At 34.5% G+C, this 21,221-nt stretch overlaps 1 protein-coding gene across 1 annotated transcript in view; it reads right to left on the reverse strand.

Moving 5' to 3' along the window:
* Nucleotides 1–21,221, reverse strand: part of LOC144444259 (uncharacterized) — a 37,499-nt gene that overhangs the window by 8,003 nt on the left and 8,275 nt on the right. Inside the window, exons 2-3 of the mRNA XM_078133675.1 lie at nucleotides 10,240–10,358; nucleotides 3,276–3,416 (exon numbers count right to left, since the gene is read on the reverse strand). Coding sequence (XP_077989801.1) covers nucleotides 3,276–3,416; nucleotides 10,240–10,358 — 260 coding nt within the window. The remainder of the gene's footprint in view (nucleotides 1–3,275; nucleotides 3,417–10,239; nucleotides 10,359–21,221) is intronic.

Genomic DNA, 21,221 nt, shown 5'->3' on the forward strand with positions numbered 1-21,221 from the left:
TGCTATATTCCTTATATGTAGTTATGCACAGAGTATGTATGCAAATAATGTGTAATATTCAACCAATCAGCTTCTACACATGTTATCCATGAAAAATACTGACTTGGAATTACACAGTTCACCAGCTTATCTTTATCCTTGCTTACTTTATATAAAATCAGATAAAACTATATACATCAACTCTCTGTGCCAAAGTTACCATGCCAATTTAGATTGTAAGCAGTATGTAAAATTCAATAACTGAGATCATAAAACACATGATTACAGGAAGATTATGGGTTCAAAACATGAATTTCTATATGGTAAAGGATTAAAACCTCATCAACGATACAATAATTGAAAATTCTAAATTTGGAATTTTAAATCTGTAAAAAAAAATTTTTTTTTTTGTGTGTGTGTGGCTTTCGTGATAAAGTGTAATATGCAAATTATGCTTGTCAATGTGGTAACAACAGTAATTGTTAACGTGGCCATATGGATGAGGATTGGATGATTTTTAATTTATAAAACAATTTTATCAAGGCTTCCTACTTGAAAAATCAATGTGAAATAACACTGACCAAGTCTGTGTTAGAAACTCAATACATTGTAAAAAGCTACAAATATGTAAACATTTTACACATTTGTTAATTTTTTTGCAAATTAATTGAGTTACAAAAAAGAACTTGGCATACATACGTTGTTTCACATTCAAGTAGGAAGCTATGATAAAATTGTTCTATAAATTAAAACCCCCAAATAAATACCCAATCATCATCTATATGGCCACTGCTTAAGAACAGCGTTTTTTTTTTTTTTTTAAATCCTGACTATAATGCCATAAATGCATTTGTAAAATGAATCTTTTTTAAAGCAAATTATTCTTAAATTATCTCTTTTTAGATTTCACCCCTTATTGTGGCAGAAATAATCACTTTTATTAGAGGAAATTTGGATTTTTAAATCTATGGAAAAATGGTAGTATATGCTTATTAGTATTGACATGTCAAGCATGGCTCTGTGTTTGTCTTTGTGTGTATCCTGTCATACACTGATCAGAACTATGGAGTTAACCAGTCAAAGCCTAGTCAAGTCAGCGTTTATTGTGAAACAATGTTTTTGTAACAAATCAAGGTTTGTCAGGATATTTTAACAATTAATTCGGTTAAGGCAAAGGTTCAGTCTCAGTGGCATCAATACATCCGACCTCACCGCGGGGCAAAATTTTTTTTATGTGACACACATCCTAGGGCAAAGATCCACACACCCTAGGGCACACATCCACACACCCAGGAACAAAGGTTCATGCTATGTGGTACTAAATTAACTCACCCAGAGGCAAAGGTTCAGCCTAAACTACAATGTCGTGATACCCCCAGAGGGCATGGGGTTAATCTATTAGTCTAATGTCAAACTGTGACGGAATTATTGCAATTAAAATGTCGATACCACCTACTGCCTCCAAACACAGCAGTAAAGTCAAACGATCACGATGACTTTAAAGAAATTACGTTTACTAGACACATTCTGATGATATATATTATTATTAAGATATATTAATTTAATTGTATTCCTTGTATTCAAAATGATTGGTGACATTTCAAATTATTTGTTTAATTATTATTATTTATTATTATTATTTGAAAAACATGTTTTATAGCTGTATATGCAGTGCTATATGTGTTGGTATATCTTGGTATTCGTTAAGTGGTAAACATTTATTGCTTATAACAATTCAAGTACTTTGTACAATAACCAGATGTCAATATATTAAAGGCAAAACTAAAATGTATACTAGTAATATTAGTTTATTAAAGTTGCTACTTATTACTTAAAACATAGTACTAAAGCATATATAGATACGTATAAATCTAGACACAATAAAATCAACTTAGAATTTACCCCAGAAAGTCCCAAAATTTAAAATTACTAAACTTAATTTCTGTCAACCCTGCCTTCATATATATATATGTGTGTGTGTGTGTGTGTGTGTGTGTGTGTGTGTGTGTGTGTGTGTGTGTGTGTGTGTGTGTGTGTGTGTGTGTGTGTCCATTATGGACGAGAATTTGAATTGACTTTGAATACATCTATTATGAATCTTGTGGTACGCACATGAAGACCATGCATAAAAACAGCATGAGCCTATTATATTTAGTCTAGAGGCAATCCATGGCTTCGATCCTCTTTGATTCTCCCTCTCATATGTCTAGTCAATATGTCTAGAACAAAATTCTGTGCTAAATTTTAAATTATCATCAATAGCTTTTGGAGCCTGGTGACATTATCCCATCCAGAGGTGACTTTACATTCAAACTTTAAAGGTAGCATTATAATGTATAAAGCATTAATTTACACATCAGAATTATATTTTTCTTGACTGACTTTCCCAATTACAAGCGCCTCTCAATGTATGATGGATAATTACTACAACTAACATGATTTTGTCAGCATGTGGTCAGACTATAGATTTTCACCTGATTTGATTCCATTTGACTAGACTATAGAGATTGAGATCCTAGAGGATCGATTAGCCACAGATATAGCCTCTAGACTAGTTGTATTTGAATGTTGGAATCCCATGGTTTTGGATAACTACTTATCTTATCAATGGAGTCATATTAGACAGGATTATTTCTTTTGTTCAGGAGTAAACTTTTCTATAGGTCAGCTGGCCAGACAACTGTTTTTTCATACCCAAATTTTACTACATATCTGACACCGGTCTTTTAAACCTGTACTAGCTGTAATTTAAGTATTATTTTGTAGATCAGAGAATCATTAATTTATTCACTCAAAATTGTTAAAATATCAATAATTAGGCATTGTACATGTTAATTAGAGACTGGTTATATCCATATGTAGTACAGCAACAGGTTGAAATCACGACTCCATCTCAGCGCTGATTTTTTGGTGCGGACCCAAAATTAATTTGATTGGATTTATTGCACTACATACTATGTATATGGCTGCATAAATATGTTTAATTAAAGTTGATTCAATACTGTTCAGGGTGTACGATATTACAGGTAAATCATTATACAAATGTATCTGATAAAATAGTTCCAAAAAAAAACATTCCAGTTGCAACTAGTGCAGTATTAAAGGCTATCAGGTCTCATGTACGTACTTCCAGATTCACGACAGACTATATATACACTTAGAAATCACAGACTGGAGATTTTAATGGCTTTGGTAAATCTCTCCTCATTCGATTGGCCTAGTACTCGTTATAGGTACCACAACTTGAAATGATTAAGCCACCATGGACTAGAGTGGCGATTTTTCACTAATCTGACGCTGGTACTTCGTATCTCGACATCTTCTCTGTGTTCCATTCCGTCATCTCTGTAATCTTCATCTGTTTCCTGAGTGTCTGGTGAATCCATGTCCATAATCACAGACACGCTTTCTTCGTGTGGATTGCGTATGTGATTACCCTGAAGTAGATAGTATACACACGAAAGTCAATTCATCTGACAAATTTGTAGACGTACTGCAGTGAAAATTTGACTTACACATTGGTACCTACATGTTATGTTAGTTGAAATATTGTAAACCTGGAAAATTTTTGCTAAAGACTTATTTTTGCTTATTTTGCTGGGAAACAAAAGTGCAAAAATAAGTAGTGTCTATTAAAAACGCCTTCTTGTACATGAACACAATGTACCAGTCTGGTAATTAGTAAAAAATTAGTCTTTGAGAACTAGCTGAAGACTATAAAATTGTTGAGTGTTAGGCAGTTTTTTCAAGCTGCTTTTTTCCCAAACAAAAGAAACACTATAGATATCTGGCTGGGGTGGGGTGGGGTAGGGGTAGGGGTAGGTGGTGATGATTCAGTGGGAAGGCTTTAAGGGAGTTAAAATGGTAGATGATAGGTCAAGTTGAGGTTGGAAGCTAGAAGGAATATTGAAAGGTTGAAACTGATAGGATGGAGGGATACTTGGAAGAAGAGCTGGGGTGATAAAAAGGAGAAAAATGGTAAGGAGATAGTGGGAGATGTAGAAGAGAAAGCTAAGGGGTGATAAAAGGGATGGTGGGGTGATAATGGGAAGAGTGGGGGGGATAGAAAAGAGTGTTGAGAGAGGGTGATAAATGAAGGAATGATAGGGTGATAATGGGGGATAGGAAAGAGAGTTGAAGGTTGATAGTGGGAAGAGGATGAGTTATCCAAATGAGAGTGGAGGGGTGATAAGGAACTGCATTTTATATCTCACTATTTCACTTGAACCCTTTTATTAATACACTTAGCAAAAGAGCATTGGCCATTTGCAGACCAAATCTATACGGAACTCAATTCCTTGAGAACTAAAGGTAATAGCTGATGTTGAACTAAAAACTAATATTTTTTAAAACAATATTATAAAGTGTACTGATGTATTACTGTGTGTGTGTTTTACTAATGTGTCGCTTTAGCCTTTTTTGTAATTATTTGAATCAAGTTTGTTGTTTTTAGCTCTATATGTTTGATTGTTTTTACCATTTTTTAAAAAACCTCTTGTATGTACAGTGCTTTTGAATATTAGAAAATAGAAAAGGTGCTTCAGAAAACAAATCAACTCTAACCTTTATTACAACGCAACCGTGACTATTTCAGCTGTGCTGAAAGTATTTACAAGGCTAGAACACTGAGTCATAAAACACAAAACTAATCAAAACTGAAATAAAATATACACTAACAGTAAATCAAATTTAAATATATGTCAAAACGCCATAGGAAGTCTCTTGAATACTATGACAGAACCCCCCATGATGCCGTAGTGCCTATGATGTACATGACTAGTATTTGTATCAGGACTTGTGGTATATTCTTTGCAGCCAGCCATACATTCACAAGTGATGCAAGTAGTTATTGCAACACGAACCAATTTGCAAACATGAGCGTATCATACCCTGAGTACCACTACACTGGCACTGACACGACATGGGGTTCTGTAAACATTATGTTTTATCCAAAATTTCAATATTTCATACAAAATATATCTGTGGGTGGAAGTGATTTCAAGCACATGGCAAGATTGAATGTTCATTCGCAAACAGGTATATGTAACAATGTTTTTGATATCAAACCGAAGTGTGAATGACACAAGTATGAACACACACTCATTACAAGTATAATCATCTGGTACATTATGTGCATTAGGCCTATAAAAAAAGAAATTGTTTGGTTCGGTTATCTGACCCCACTTAGTTTTTCTCTGCTGACCCTAAACTTTTTTTTCACATATTGGAAAAAAAAAATCAAAAATTGTGAAGCCTTGCGAGAAATCAATATAAAACTATATTCTTCCAAACTGTAATGGCTGTACATCTGATGAGAGGAAATCAATAACACAGAGACCATATGGAAAACAACGGAAAACATAACTACTTGAAGTAGACACTCACAAATGAAAAAAAATAATACCAAAAGACAAAATCTACCTACTCCACCTATTCTAAAATTGAGTATAATCGGAACCGCACAAATTTTTTTTAAGGCCTTACTGCAATTTCACCTTTTAATGTTCTTCTGAACTTGAAAACTGCAACATATCAAGACTACAATTAAAACCTCTCTTTTAATCACTATTACGAGTACCAATATTTTATCCCCGCTACTACGATAGTTTTTAACTATGCTTTATTTATGTTTTTGTGTCTTTGTCAAAACGCTGTTCCCTTTTCCAACCTTTTCTATTATTCATACTGAATGTGAATTTTTAAAATTTATAAATGGAAATCGTAGATACTGCCAAAAGAACCAACAAACTAAATGTGACATTCTTGTCTTCCTTTTGATACACGAGGGAGATAGAATAATGAAGTTATAAAATACTCATGACAACAACTCTTCGCAAATTCAAATTTGGTGCTCAGTACGCTGCGTGACTTCGATTTGGTCCACTTGATTAAAAACGTCAAGATGAATGACACATTAATGCAGCATCATGTTGGAGGGTTTATGGCCTGTTGTTTCCTCTCTCTTTATTAACTTCCCATGTCGACTACACTTGGTATCCAGTAGTGATCAATCTCATTATACACACTAATCTCAAAAACCATGAATATTAATCTGCATGAAAAACAGCAACCTACTAATGTCTAGTTTTTTTTAAAAATTAAACAGCCTTATTGTTAGAATCTGATGTGTCATCTTGTGTCATTGACAAACTCAAACTTCTACACCACATGATAAAATAAACTGACAATAAAGCCATGAATGTATGTATGTATGTATGTATGTATGTATGTATGTATGTATGTATGTATGTATGTATGTATGTATGTATGTCTGTCTGTCTGTCTGTCTGTCTGTCTGTCTGTCTGTGTGTGTGTGTGTGTATGTCTGTCTGTCTGTCTGTATGTATGTATGTATGTATGTATGTATGTATGTATGTATGTATGTATGTATGTATTTTCATTGCAAATGACAGTCACATTACACTGAATAGTAAAGATAAGAACAATCAGTTTATTGATGCTACGCAGCGTTTCATACCTTGATCATATTCATCTATTCATGTTTCTATGGCAACATCATCCTTGCTTCAGAACAGCTTTGTTACAAATTATTTAATTACCGTTAGTTCTAAAAGTACCCCAGGCTATAGTTTGCAGCAGAATATATTGGGAGACTTGAAGCCACATGGGGGATATCCCTAATACTTCTCATATACCTTGTAGCAACTGATAAACTTTTACTTTTTACTTTGATCAATAATAGCAAAATTGCTCTGCAGTCTTATTTTTCTGAACCCACAGGGGCTAAAAATTACCACTGTGTATGTAGAAGAGATTTGAATTGAATAGTTTGTGGAAGTTAAAATGAGAGAGAGAGAGAGAGAGAGAGAGAGAGAGAGAGAGAGAGAGAGAGAGAGAGAGAGAGAGAGAGAGAGAGAGAGAGAGAGAGAGAGAGAGAGAGAGAGACAGAGAGAGAGACAGAGAGAGAGACAGAGAGAGAGACAGAGACAGAGACAGAGAGACAGAGACAGACAGAGAGAGAGAGAGAAATGAACAATAACAGGCAACCATACGTTATTATTGTCTGATGTGAACTATGTGAATTAACGTATGGAAAAGATAGGAAAGGCTATTTATAATGGATACATGTATAGAATGTGTCTGGGTTTTTTTTTGTAGAGTATAGTATTTTGATTTGTTAAAGTGGCCATATGAATTAGGATTGGGTATTTATTTTGGATTTTTAATGTATAAAACAATTTCATCATGGCTTCCTACTTCAAAAATCAATGTGAAACAACATATTGTAAACCTACATATTTTCACTACTAGAAAATTTTGAGATTTTACAGTCTTTAGCTAGTTCTCAAAGACTAATTATTACTAATTACCAGACTACACGTACAATGTTTTCATGTACAAGAGGGCAATTTAGTCACTATTTATTTTTGCATGTTTGTTTTCTAGCTGAATTATCGAAAATAAGTCTTTTAGCGAAAATTTCCAATTTTTACAGTATGCCAAGTCCTTGGTTGTTACTTAATATCAATAAATTGCAGAAGATCAATAAATGTGTAAAATGTTTGTTATTTTATAAACGATAATGAACTTTTGACACATTTTGTAGTTTTTTGCACTGTATTGAGTTACAAAACGGACTTGGTAGATGATGTTTCACATTGATTTTTTCAAGTAGGAAGCCATAATGAAATTGTTTTAGAAATGAAAAATTCAAAATAAATACACAATCCCCAGCCATAAACTCTGTATTCATCCATCAGTTTATGTGTAATATTTATTCCACTGTCTTTTTTACTTTCTCTCTTGTTATATTGATATGATTTTGAGTTTGTGGCAAATAAAATACTATACATATGGCCATTTCAATGGATCTATTGTATTTGTCAGCAGACTGTTGTATTTTGATTTTGTTTTCAACTTTCTTGTGAAATATCATGGTATTGGTTAGTTTGTGAGTACAATATGACATTTTTTGGTCAATAGACTAATAAATTTTTGAATTTGATAAGTTTTCATTGGAAAATGGTATTTTGAGCAGCTACTTTGATAGTGAAATGTGATATTTTGTTTTGTCAACAGAATATTATATTTTTGGTTTTGTAATTTTTTTTGGGTGGTACATGGATGTGATAATTATTTTATCTATCAGTAGAGTATGCTTTGCAGTCATCAAAAGACCTATATTTTAGGAATTTTGTCAGTTTTTCGTTGGAATATGGTCATTTATGAGGTTATTTTGATAGCGGAATATGATACTTTTTGTCAATTGACTATTTGTTATACAGAAATGGAATATCATATTTTTAATTTTTGTTATTTTTTTCCAGTGAACTATGGTATTTTTATTTGTTAGTGAAATATGATATTTTGCATGTCAACATAAAATTATATTCTAAATTTACCAATTTTCTGCAGAAAATATATGGAATATGAAATTGATTATTAAATCTTTGATTTATCAAATTTTCAGATGAATGTAGTACATATTACATGTATGTTTTATTCGGATTTGTCACTTGCTTTTTTTTTCTTTCAGTAAAATGCAATATTTTTTTTTTAATCTGTCTATAAATATCATCACGCTATTTTTGGATTTGTCAGTAGGGGCCACGGTATGACTGCCATTCCATCGTCTTGGGTCATATTCATATCTTTCAAACATTTTGTTGTGAGGTTTCAAAAATAGCACACATTTACGTTGAAAACTGCTGGTATGATGTGATTGAAAATGGTAGTGTGCGGAAAAAATGTATGAATTATTTAATAACACTTATTACTGTAAACCTAGATATTTTTGCTACTTGAAAATTTTGCGATTTTTCAGTCTTCAGCTATTATTTCTCAAAGCCTCATTTTTAATGATTACCAAACTGGTAGTAACATTGTTTTCACATACAAGAAGGCATTTTTTTCACTTTATTTATTTGTGGGTTTTTTTTCTAGTGAAATAAGTGAAAATAAGTCACTTGTGAAAATTCCATTTTTGTGTGTTCATAATTGAGTACCTATACAGATGTTCTGAATCATTTGACCCCAGGGCCATGGGGGGGGGGGGGGGGGGGGGCAGTACCAGTGGCCAGACCTGGCAGGGTTGTGCGGCCAATACAGCCAATCCCAGACCCTATTTTGACAAAACCAACACATTTTTTAGTAGTTCCATATTTAAGGAAATGGTGGATCCACAAAATGTAGTTTTCATTCTTGTATTTTTTCCCTCAGAGCAACATTTTGTAGGCAAGTAGTGGCAGAGTTATGATTTTAGACTCTTCAGCTCGAAAAAACACCACTTTAGACCACACAGCTAGAAAACACACCACAATGGGTGGCACATATACATATAGTCAAATGTCATTTGACATCCGTTTTAAATGGTGATGTTTTAATACTTTTTAGTTTCCTAGACTCTGGTGATTGTGCTATATTGTTTGAGTTGTCTACATACACATGACATCACAGATTATTGCCCCCAATCTGGGAATTTACATTTGATATTATAAGGAAAAGATGGTAATCTGCACAACATGAGGAAGGCAATATTCGAATCCGGCAGCACAAATGTCCATATTTTTATGGGGGGTGGGGGTGTCATATTGATACGACTTGCTGAGTGAATCTTTTATATGATAAGAAATGTATATTAATTTGTATTTATTATAAATCATTTAGATATAATAGCAACAATCTAAAATCTCAAAATTGGTATTTTTGATGGTAGTTTAATTTTCTCTCAATGGGCAATGAGTTCCACCTGCCAGGCAAGTAATATTCTTTATGTTCCTATCTGAAATAATGACAAGATTGTACTATGTATGTCAAGGCTTGTCACTAAAGTTATATATATGACACTTGTGGCATATACCGGCACACAGCCCAATGTCACACAGCATATTATCAATATGTACCAGTGATAACTTGTACTGGTTCACGCTCACACTAGTGGTATTTGCACTGCAGCTCAACACTGAAAACATTACTGTATGAGGATGTAATTGTTCATTCTGCACAAAAGCATGTTATCGCATAGTCTCATTTTTATGGAAAGTTGTTGTTTCGGATAAACATAATAATAACAGAAACCCCATGGTGTGTGAGTGTCAGTGTGGGTACTCAGGGTATTTGCACTCATGCTTGCAGTGTTTTTTGCTGCACTTTCACTTGCTACACTCATGATAGTACTGCCACACAGAGAACACCACAAGCACTCGTGCAAATACCCCGAGTACGCCACACTTCCACTCGTGCATCATGGGATTCTGCCATATTATTCTTGGTCTATAAAATCATGACATATATATATACCTGTTTTGTGATATAGTGGGAATACAGCACTCCACGACCATCTCCAAGTTCACCATCAAGAGCACAGCCTATGGTGAGCAGAGATCTACCAGCACCCATTGTGAATACAATAACCAGCCCTAGAAAAAAAAATTTAATGTCATTATATAAGTATTATGATGGGAGAAAAGATAACAAACATTCAAAAAAAGTTTTAAAATATAGAGTTCAATTTACAAAAACTGTTTGTATAATGTATGTGAGAGATGTGAATTGCTAGATGTATGTATGTATGTATGTATGTATGTATGTATGTATGTATGTATGTATGTATGTATGTATGTATGTATGTATGTCTGTCTGTATGTATGTATGTACATGTATGTCTGTCTGTCTGTCTGTCTGTCTGTATGTATGTATGTATGTATGTATGTATGTATGTATGTATGTATGTATGTATGTATGTTTGTGTGTGTATGTATGTATGTATGTATGTATGTATGTATGTATGTATGTATGTATGTATGCATGCATGTATGCATGCATATGTGTTTGTGTGTGTGTGTGTTTGTGTGTGTGTGTGTGTGTATGTGTGTGTGTATGTATGTGTGTGTGTGTGTGTGTCGGTACGTATGCATCCATCCATCCATAGGTATTTACATGAGCAGTCATGTATGCATATCACCTATTTATAGAAAGAGAGAGAAGTGAACTAATCAAAAGTTTTCTGGATTTCTTTCTCCAAACAAAAAAAAAACGCAATCAGAATATTGTAACTAGAGATACATGGGAAGTTGGAATTATAAAGAATTCCAGTTTATCACAAAATACCTTGTAGGAAATAATCAAGGGTCTACTATATCTAGACACGATGTTAGTATATTATTGAGTATAGAGTTGATAAAAAAAAAAATGTTGTACAGGTAATAATATTTAATGAGTCATATCTCCTTTCGTGCAATATTAATTTCCTTTGGTATAGAAAGTGATATATGATATACATTCATCTTTGTTTGCAGAAGTTATTAGATAAATCCATACAAACTATTACGACTGATATGCTGCTTAATTCCAACATTTTGACATAGTGCTTATAGAAAGAAACTCACAAATTGTAATCTCACTGCATGCTTTAGGAAGCCCAACAGGAATGAAGTGTATACTAATATTGAACTTCCAGCTAAATGTTATTTCTATGGGTTTTTTACACAAATGGTGTGATTCACCCGTAGGTGTTTTATTGAAATTGAATATTTGTGACAGTTATTGCAGATTCTATTATTCCTGAGTGTTATAACCATGGTGGAATTATGGGGAATAGAAACTATGTTTATATTACTACATACTTCATCTTGTAGTAGAGCAGATTGCAGTGACTGTATAATAGTTGGTATTGACTGAACAGTGTAGTGAAGTGTTGCCACATGACAGCAGTATGGTTGGATTGCGCAATAAATTGTTGTCATGACAGTGGTATGGGTAAACTAAACTGTTGATATGGCAGCAGTATGGATAGACTGCACAAAATATAGTAAATGGCTGTCATGGCAGCAGTATGGATAGACTACACAACACTATTTAAACTGTTGACATAGCAACCGTATCAATGGACTAGACAATAGTAAACTGTTGTCATGGCGGCAGTATGAGTACACTTCACAATACTAAACTGTTGTCATGGCAGCAGTATGGCTAAATTTCACAACACTATTTAAACTGTTGACATAGCAACAGTGTGATGGACTAGACAATAGTAAACTGTTGTCATGGCAGCAGTATGGTAAACTTCACAACACTAAACTGTTGTCATGGCAGCAGTATGGGTAAACTTCATAATACTAAACTATTGTCATGGTAGCAGTATCAATGGACTAGTCAATAGTACATTGTTGTCATGGCAGCAGTATAGGTAAACTTCATAATACTAAACTGTTGTCATGGTAGCAGTATCAATGGACTAGTCAATAGTACATTGTTGTCATGGCAGCAGTATAGGTAAACTCCACAACATTAAACTGTTGTCAAGGCAGTAGTTACATAATCAATGGACTAGACAACTCAAGTGAACTGTTGTCATGACAACAGCATGGGTGGACTACACAATAGTAAACTTGTCATGGCAGCAATATGGATGGACTACACAATAGTAAACTAGTTGACATGGCAACAGAATGAATAGAATAGCCAACAGTAAATCACTTGTTATTAATATTACGGCAGCCTTTATCATTTTCAATTTGGTTCACTATCAGTTCATTCCAACTGTATACCATGATAAAGGACATACAAGCACTGGTATCATTAGTCAGTACATTGCACAGAAGTAGAGTGGAACACTGCTGCATGTGTTAGATCTATAATTCCTAATTCATAATTTACTGCCGACATAGCTTTGATAAGTATAGCAATATACTGCACACAGTTAAAATGGGACAAACTGCTGCATGTGCGAATAAATTCCTAATTCACAATTTATACAACTTTGATAAAGTACAATACACATACTACACACAGTTTTAGAGGAACGCCGCTGCATGTGTTCAATCTACAAATCCTAGTTCATAATTTATATTGCCGACACAACCTCGATAAGTACAATAAACATACTGCACACAGTTTGGTGGAACGCCGCTGCATGTGTTCAATCTACAAATCCTAGTTCATAATTTATATTGCCGACACAACCTCGATAAGTACAATACACATACTGCACACAGTTTGGTGGAATGCCGCTGCATGCGTTCTGATCTATAATTCCTAATTTCACGATTTACTGCTGACACAACTTTGACAAGTATACATTAATGATCACATACTGGACATAGTTCACAGGAACGCCGCTGCATGTGTTAAATCTAGAAGCATAATTCCTAATTGACAATTTATACCGCTGACATTATCTACGACACTTTATATAGAACATACACCAGAGTTACAACGTTGCGTGCGTCAAATCTGCAATTCCTGAAATTCACAATTTATATTGCCGTCATTAGAACTATAATATAAACCCACTTAATAAAGCACCGTGACTGACTGAGAAAGGTAAAACTTAATTTAGAAAAAAAAAACTCGCAAATAATCTAGCAGATAGGATGCTATAAACCTCATTATCTACCCTTCAGTTCGTTTATTAGAGTAAAAAAGTGACTGGACCGAGTTGTGCCAGTTATGATGGATGGCTCGATAGGTATTATACGGTACAATGTATTAGGGTAAAAATAATGAAAATATAATGTGTACAAGATTACTCTATGTAATATAATGAGATGTATATGATATAATCCTCCATAGTCCCATATTTCTTTTGTAAATTATAATATATTATACTACACATTAAAATGTAATCAGCAAACTCTCAGTTTTCACTTAGACTTCGTGATCTCATTAATAATTTATTTGCCATTCTAACACGACAAGATCGCCAATGGCACTGACTTACAACTGGTCATAATTGATTGATAATGAACATATTTTTTTTCAAGCTAACCTTTCTTCTCAACACCTTAAGAAGAGTAAAAAGACATCACAACTCAAGTATTGGTTGCACTGAATAATGCACTGTGAACCTGGACATTTTTGCTAAAGACTCATTTTTACTTAGGAGTAAATAAAAAAATTGTGCGTTCCGATTACATTCAATTTTAGAATAGGTGGGGGTACGTAGATTTTTTTAAAAATTTAATTTTTTTTTTCATATGTGAGTGTCTAGTTTAGGTGTAGCCTTCTTTTATGCAGTTAAGATGAAGAGTGCATTTATTATAATAGTTAACAACTAAACTTGCAATTTTATGATACATGTACATGAATTCATATATCTCCACACAGACACAGACACAGACACAGACACAGACACATAAGCACACACAGATGCTCATACACATGCAGATACACATGCATACATACATACATACGCATACATACACATACATATATACATACATACATACATACATACATATACATACATATACATACATACATACACACACACACACACACACACGCACACGCACACGCACACACAATTCTAAACCAGTGAAATACTTAATGCTAGCAACAAGATGTTTACTAATCAATAACTGACAAAAAGTGAATATGGCCTGTAGCTATATGTTTCATTTTTGAATACGAACAATGCACTTTGTATCACGACGCCAATCATGGCCACGAGTAATCTTTGCTTTTCATGTTAGATATAATATGCAGTATTGATTCAAGCTGATGGCTACACCAAATATTCATGTCATTTAATATGACTTTTGGCTATAACAATCTAATATCATACAATTCTACCTTTTCTATGTACTTTGTTTTGACTTTCTGTTTTGATCTGATTGACTCAATGACTGTAAAAAAGTGTAATCAGATTCCGATGATAATTTGTAGTTTTGTGTTGTAGCTAAGTATGACCCTATTTTTTTTCCTGTTTCTCATTACCCAAATAGTCAGCTCTATCTAAATGTGTTTAAAAAAAATATTTTTATTTTCGCCCATCCTTAATATTTTGTGGAACAGCGCCCTCTCTGGCTAGAATAAAGCAAGTGTCTGGACTGTCGACGTCATCTACAGTCATGGTGGTGGTGGTGATGACGACATTTGTTCGTGAACAGAGCAATTCTTTCATGATGTAAGGTATTCAAGTAGGGTGCTGAGAACATGCCAATTGTGTAGAGAAACTCTGCCTCGAAAAGGGTTTGTTACCAGGATTCCAATAAAAAGAAGATAGAGAAGAGGAAAATGAGAGACAGAGAAACATGAAGATGATTTTTTTAAAATCAATCGACCAACCAACCCAGAGTTGCCATGAAAAAGTAATGAGAAAAAAATAATAAAAAAATAAGGACACCCTAATGTAGTGGGTGGGGAGGGTTGATATAATGAAGTTAGAACCTTAAAAACAATAGTTGAAGACTGCAAAATCACAAAATTTTCTGGAGGCAAAAATATCTAGTAGGTTTACAGTATTCTAGCTCAGATAAATCAGAATTCTCTATGAAAAACCTTATCAAGACACAGTCTAGCACTGCGCCACTCTCGGATTGTACAAAGTGTCTGCTGTATTAAGTTCAATATGTCTTATTGTGACACATGTTAGCATTTTCAGTCTTTTAATGACAAAGAGAAGAAGTCAATGGTGACAAGACTACACATTTTCATTGAATGGACACAAGTGACTTTTCCTGTGACATTTCAATGGCCATACACTTAAAACTGCTTTCAAATCGATGGGCTAAGGAGGCACTTTACTTTCTAAGCACTTCCAACTTTCAAAAAAACATCCCATTACGTACAAAATGGCACCATTATTGTCAACTTCTAAGGTACTGTTACTGTCTAATAAACTCTAAAGGCCACATGTTAATGGAAATTCTTCATTTTCTTGGATTTTATCTAGTTGATGAATTTTATCTTCATTTTTCACAGACAAAAACCACGCTTGATCGAATTTTATCTTCGATTTTGACACCTAGAACAACTTTGTGAAGAATGCATTGATGGAAATAACGGAACTGTCATTTAATGTTGTTTATTGAAACTCATGCATGTATGTGTCATTTATTTTAAAGTGAAGGACACACACACATATAACAAAATTCAGTTATCTATTATATGCATTGCGTGACATTTTGTCATTGAAAATTTCTACACTGAAAATGATTGATTGGAGACAGTGAGTCACTTTAATACATCATATTGCCATGGCATATAACTTCCACCTGACACATCAACAGAGGTTCATGCAAGTGTTGATAGATTTGAAACACAATGTTTGCCAGTTTTTAGGAAAAAAGTGGTCTTCATAAATTTACTGATTCCCTAATTCCCAAATCACAAAGATACCATGGATAACAAATTATTTTGGAGTCTTTCGGTTTGATACATTTATGTCTCTTTGAATAAAACACATAAAAAAAACTTCATACATGCAAGTGAAATATCATCAAAATGTGAAATATACGGAATTCAACCTCTTTGCCAAACTGTGTTATAGTGACACACGAATGCCATATAGCACTGAGTTTGTGTTGAATCAAATGGTAGCATGAAAATTGGATAAAGAGGTTACCATGGCAACCAAATAAAAATCAAACTTCACGAAAATCAGACCTATTTTCGAAATAAGTGAAAGTAGCGTATAAATTACATGTATCCATAGGTTTAGTGAATAACGAATCTTGTGACAGGCCTAGAAGTGTATGGTTACCAGGGTAACTAAAATGTCATATTCTGCCAGGGATTACCTTTACACTGGGAGATTCGTCCTGGTGTTTTAGCAGAGTTATGCGCTCTCTACAAAGTGCCTTCTCGTTTGAAGTAATTATTGATTTTTGTATTTGGTTTCCTCCATGCATGATTAGTTGGATGTGCAGTCAATTATCAGGAGACACAATGATTTAAACCCGTTATTACTTCTAAGAGTAGTATGAACAGTCTACTTTTTGAAAAATTCCCCACTACTATTTCACTCGCTACATACTTTAAATATCAAAGTGTTTCTGTTAAATGAGAAAGATGCTACAGTCTACAACACTGCACAACAAAAGATTTATCGAACCCTTCTATAAACATGAATGTTGCATCTGATTGTAACTTAAATTGTTGGACATCACATGATTTATATCAAATAATAGGGTTGTCCTATCATTCTAAAAAGCAAATCATTGCCATTACTTTAAATGGAGTCTTTACTTAAACGACAGTCTTAAAAACAAAAAAAGTATTTTTGCAACATTTTAAAACCATAAAAATAGATTACATTACCGATAGCAAATGCAGTAAATAGTTTAATCTTGGTTATCACTCTGAATGAGATGCTGTCATTACAGAAAAGTATGTTTGCATGGCAACCAATTAATAACAATTCTATACTCAACATTAGCCTCAGATCCATACATTTCTGACCCCCTTTCTTATCGATTACATTTGTGAAATAGTGCCCATGTCAATTACTTAGACAAATACAATTAAAACCTTAGTTTACACACTAGTCACTTTTTGAAACAAAATTTACAAAAATAATTCTATTTATAAATTGAAGTGAAACAATTCTAGCATAAGCAGTGAATATAGTCAGAACAGGAACATTTTTCTTCTTCAAAAATCAACAGCATACATCATGCCAAATGCAAGCCAACTTATAACAAGTTTGAACAAAAATACGGGAGTATTACCCTGGTCATACAACATAATGATAACACTAGCCTCCTCAAAATATCAATCAATATGTTCGAGGTCAAGGTTAGAAATTGAAAATAGTAAATTATTCTTCCTAATTTTTCTATAAATTATGCTTGCACTCGTATGATGATGTTATTTATTTTCCAATATCTTCCTTTTAATCGTTAGGACATACATGTAGGTTTGTTTTTGTCACTTTAAAGATGCAGGTCCTTTATGTCATTCTTATTTTCCTTACTAGCTGAATGACAAAAACTATCACGGAATAGTATCATGCACAAGCCAAGTTGAACAAATACGAAATATGGAATTTCATACCCTGGTCAGTCTGTGTCACAACAACGCTTGTCTACGTCATTGGTTTTGCGGAAATATGAGCCGAAACATTCAAAATTGTCATTACTTTCCCCAATTTTTTCTTTGATATTACTGCCGATGGTATAATTATGTATATTCTCCAATATTTTTCTTTATTCAGCCTGAAAATACTTGTGATCTAAGGGTTTTGTCACTACTCGTCTAGTGACTCACAGTGACAAAGCACTTGTATATTCCTCGATGCAAGTAACCTGCAGCAATGAATGAAGAAATAAATTGAATAATATCTGGATAAAGATAACTAGCCATCAAAATATAGGATTCAGGGCTGATCAAATCATAGCAATGTGTTCATAAATTATATTTGAATGTTTTTTTTGTTTTTTTTTAAAGCTGATGACTGGTGTTTACATTGTTGAAGGAAGTTGAAGGACAACATATATTGCTATAATTGTGTAAGGTTGTCGGAAGTTGATGGCTGCAGGTTACTTGCATTGATACATGTATTGATGACAGGCGGTTTAACATATTGTTATATTTGTGTAATGTTGTTGGAAGTTGATAGCTGGCGGTTACATTACATTGCTACATTTATGTAACATCGTTGTAAGACGATAGCTGGAGGGTACATGTATGTTGAGATATATCGTTTCACTACTTCCAACTGTGGCTATTAAGTGATTTCAACATGCAACGGATAAATTTCATGCTCTACTTTGTAAATGTAATGTAAAGTACTCAAATTTGGCATTGATTGACAGATGAAGTCCAGGTCCTTTGTATATATCGCTACAGCAAAATGTTTGCTTTGAAAATCTATTTAGACAATTCACATAATATGTACCACAAGAAAATGTTGACAATTAATTGTACATACAATAAAAAACTAAATCAAACTGTAACACCAAATTCAACCATCGTTATATCTATTTGTAATATTTCCTATTCTAGATCAACATTTGAACATAAAAGTGTAAATATAAATGTAGATTGTAGATACAACAGATTCCCTTACAAAATAGGCTTGCTTGAAAATCTCCATACTAGACATAATACATTGTATGTATTACCTGTACAGTGAAAATATTCAATTTATTGTACACACCATTAAAACTAACTGAAAGTGGCCATTTGGATTAGGATTTGGTATTTATTTTGGATTTTTAATTTATATAAAACAATTTTACTATGGATTGCTATTTGAAAAATTAGTGTGAAAACACAAAGTACAAGTCTGTGTTTGTAACTTCAATACATTGCAAAAAGCTAACAAATGTGTAAAATGTTTGTTATTGTACGTACAATGATAAACATTTTACACATTTACTAATATTTTGCAATTTATTGAGTTACAAACAATGACTTGCCATAAGTTGTTTCACACTGATTTTCGAGTAGGAAACAAAGATAAAATTATAAATCCAAAATCCAAAAATCAATACCCAATCCTCATCCATATGTCCACTTTAAACTATTGCACAAACTCAAATGGTGTTGGACACCTGTGCCACTTGTAAGCCATATATGGTGTTGGACACCTGTACCACTTGTAAGCCTCACACGGTGTTGGACACCTGCACCACTTGTAAGCCTCACGTGGTGTTGGACACCTGTACCACTTGTAAGCTATACATGGTGTTGGACACCTGTACCACTTGTAAGCCATACACGATGTTGGACACCTGTACCACTTGTAAGCCACACACGATGTTGGACACCTGTACCACTTGTAAGCCATGCATTTGTGTTGGACACCTGTACCACTTGTAAGCCACACATGGTGTTGGACACCTGTACCACTTGTAAGCCATAGATGGTGTTGGACACCTGTACCACTTGTAAGCCATAGATGGTGTTGGACACCTGTACCACTTGTAAGCCATAGATGGTGTTGGACACCTGTACCACTTGTAAGCCATAGATGGTGTTGGACACCTGTACCACTTGTAAGCCATAGATGGTGTTGGACACCTGTACCACTTGTAAGCCATACATGGTGTTGGACACCTGTACCACTTGTAAGCCATAGATGGTGTTGGACACCTGTACCACTTGTAAGCCACACATGGTGTTGGACACCTGTACCACTTGTAAGCCATACATGGTGTTGGACACCTGTACCACTTGTAAGCCACACATGGTGTTGGACACCTGTACCACTTGTAAGCCATACATGGTGTTGGACACCTGTACCACTTGTAAGCCACACATGGTGTTGGACACCTGTACCACTTGTAAGCCATAGATGGTGTTGGACACCTGTACCACTTGTAAGCCATACAAGGTGTTGGACACCTGTACCACTTGTAAGCCATATATGGTGTTGGACACCTGCACCACTTGTAAGCCACACATGGTGTTGGACACCTGTACCACTTGTAAGCCATATATGGTGTTGGACACCTGTACCACTTGTAAGCCATATATGGTGTTGGACACCTGTACCACTTGTAAGCCACACATGGTGTTGGACACCTGTACCACTTGTAAGCCATATATGGTGTTGGACACCTGTACCACTTGTAAGCCATACATGGTGTTGGACACCTGTACCACTTGTAAGCCATACATGGTGTTGAACACCTGTACCACTTGTAAGCCATACATGGTGTTGGACACCTGTACCACTTGTAAGCCATGCATGATGTTGGACACCTGTACCACTTGTAAGCCATACATGGTGTTGGACACCTGTACCACTTGTAAGCCATGCATGATGTTGGACACATGCACCACTTGTAAGCCATACATGGTGTTGGACACCTGTACCACTTGTAAGCCATGCATGATGTTGGACACATGCACCACTTGTAAGCCATACATGGTGTTGGACACCTGCACCACATGTACGCCATACATGGTGTTAGACACCTGCACCACTTGTAAGCCATAGATGGTGTTGGACACTTGTACCACTTGTAAGCCATGCATGGTATTGGACACCTGTACCACTTGTAAGCCATGCACGGTGTTGGACACCTGTACCACTTGTAAGCCATACATGGTGTTGGACACCTGTACCACTTGTACGCCATACATGGTATTGGACACCTGTACCACTTGTAAGCCATGCATGGTGTTGGACACCTGTACCACTTGTAAGCTATACATGGTGTTGGACACCTGTACCACTTGTAAGCTATACATGGTGTTGGACACCTGTACCACTTGTAAGCTATACATGGTGTTGGACACCTGTACCACTTGTAAGCCATATATGGTGTTGGACACATGCAGCACCATATACAATTATATATATGTATAGCATTTCAGAGAATACATACTTGAAAATAAACAAAGAAGTTACAGAATTCATACAAGAAATAACCCAACTTGAGAAACACTCATGAGAGATGTTACTCACACACAATGACAGTTTGTTGATAATATGACAGATAATTTGGAATTTTATTGGATTTGTCATAATTGAAGTTCAGTTTAGCTGGTTTGGTGTAGTTTAAGTATACATGTATTGTATGTTATAGATTGATATCTACATGTAA

This window comes from Glandiceps talaboti, chromosome 2 (assembly GCF_964340395.1).
Source record: "Glandiceps talaboti chromosome 2, keGlaTala1.1, whole genome shotgun sequence".
Taxonomy (NCBI): domain Eukaryota; kingdom Metazoa; phylum Hemichordata; class Enteropneusta; family Spengelidae; genus Glandiceps; species Glandiceps talaboti.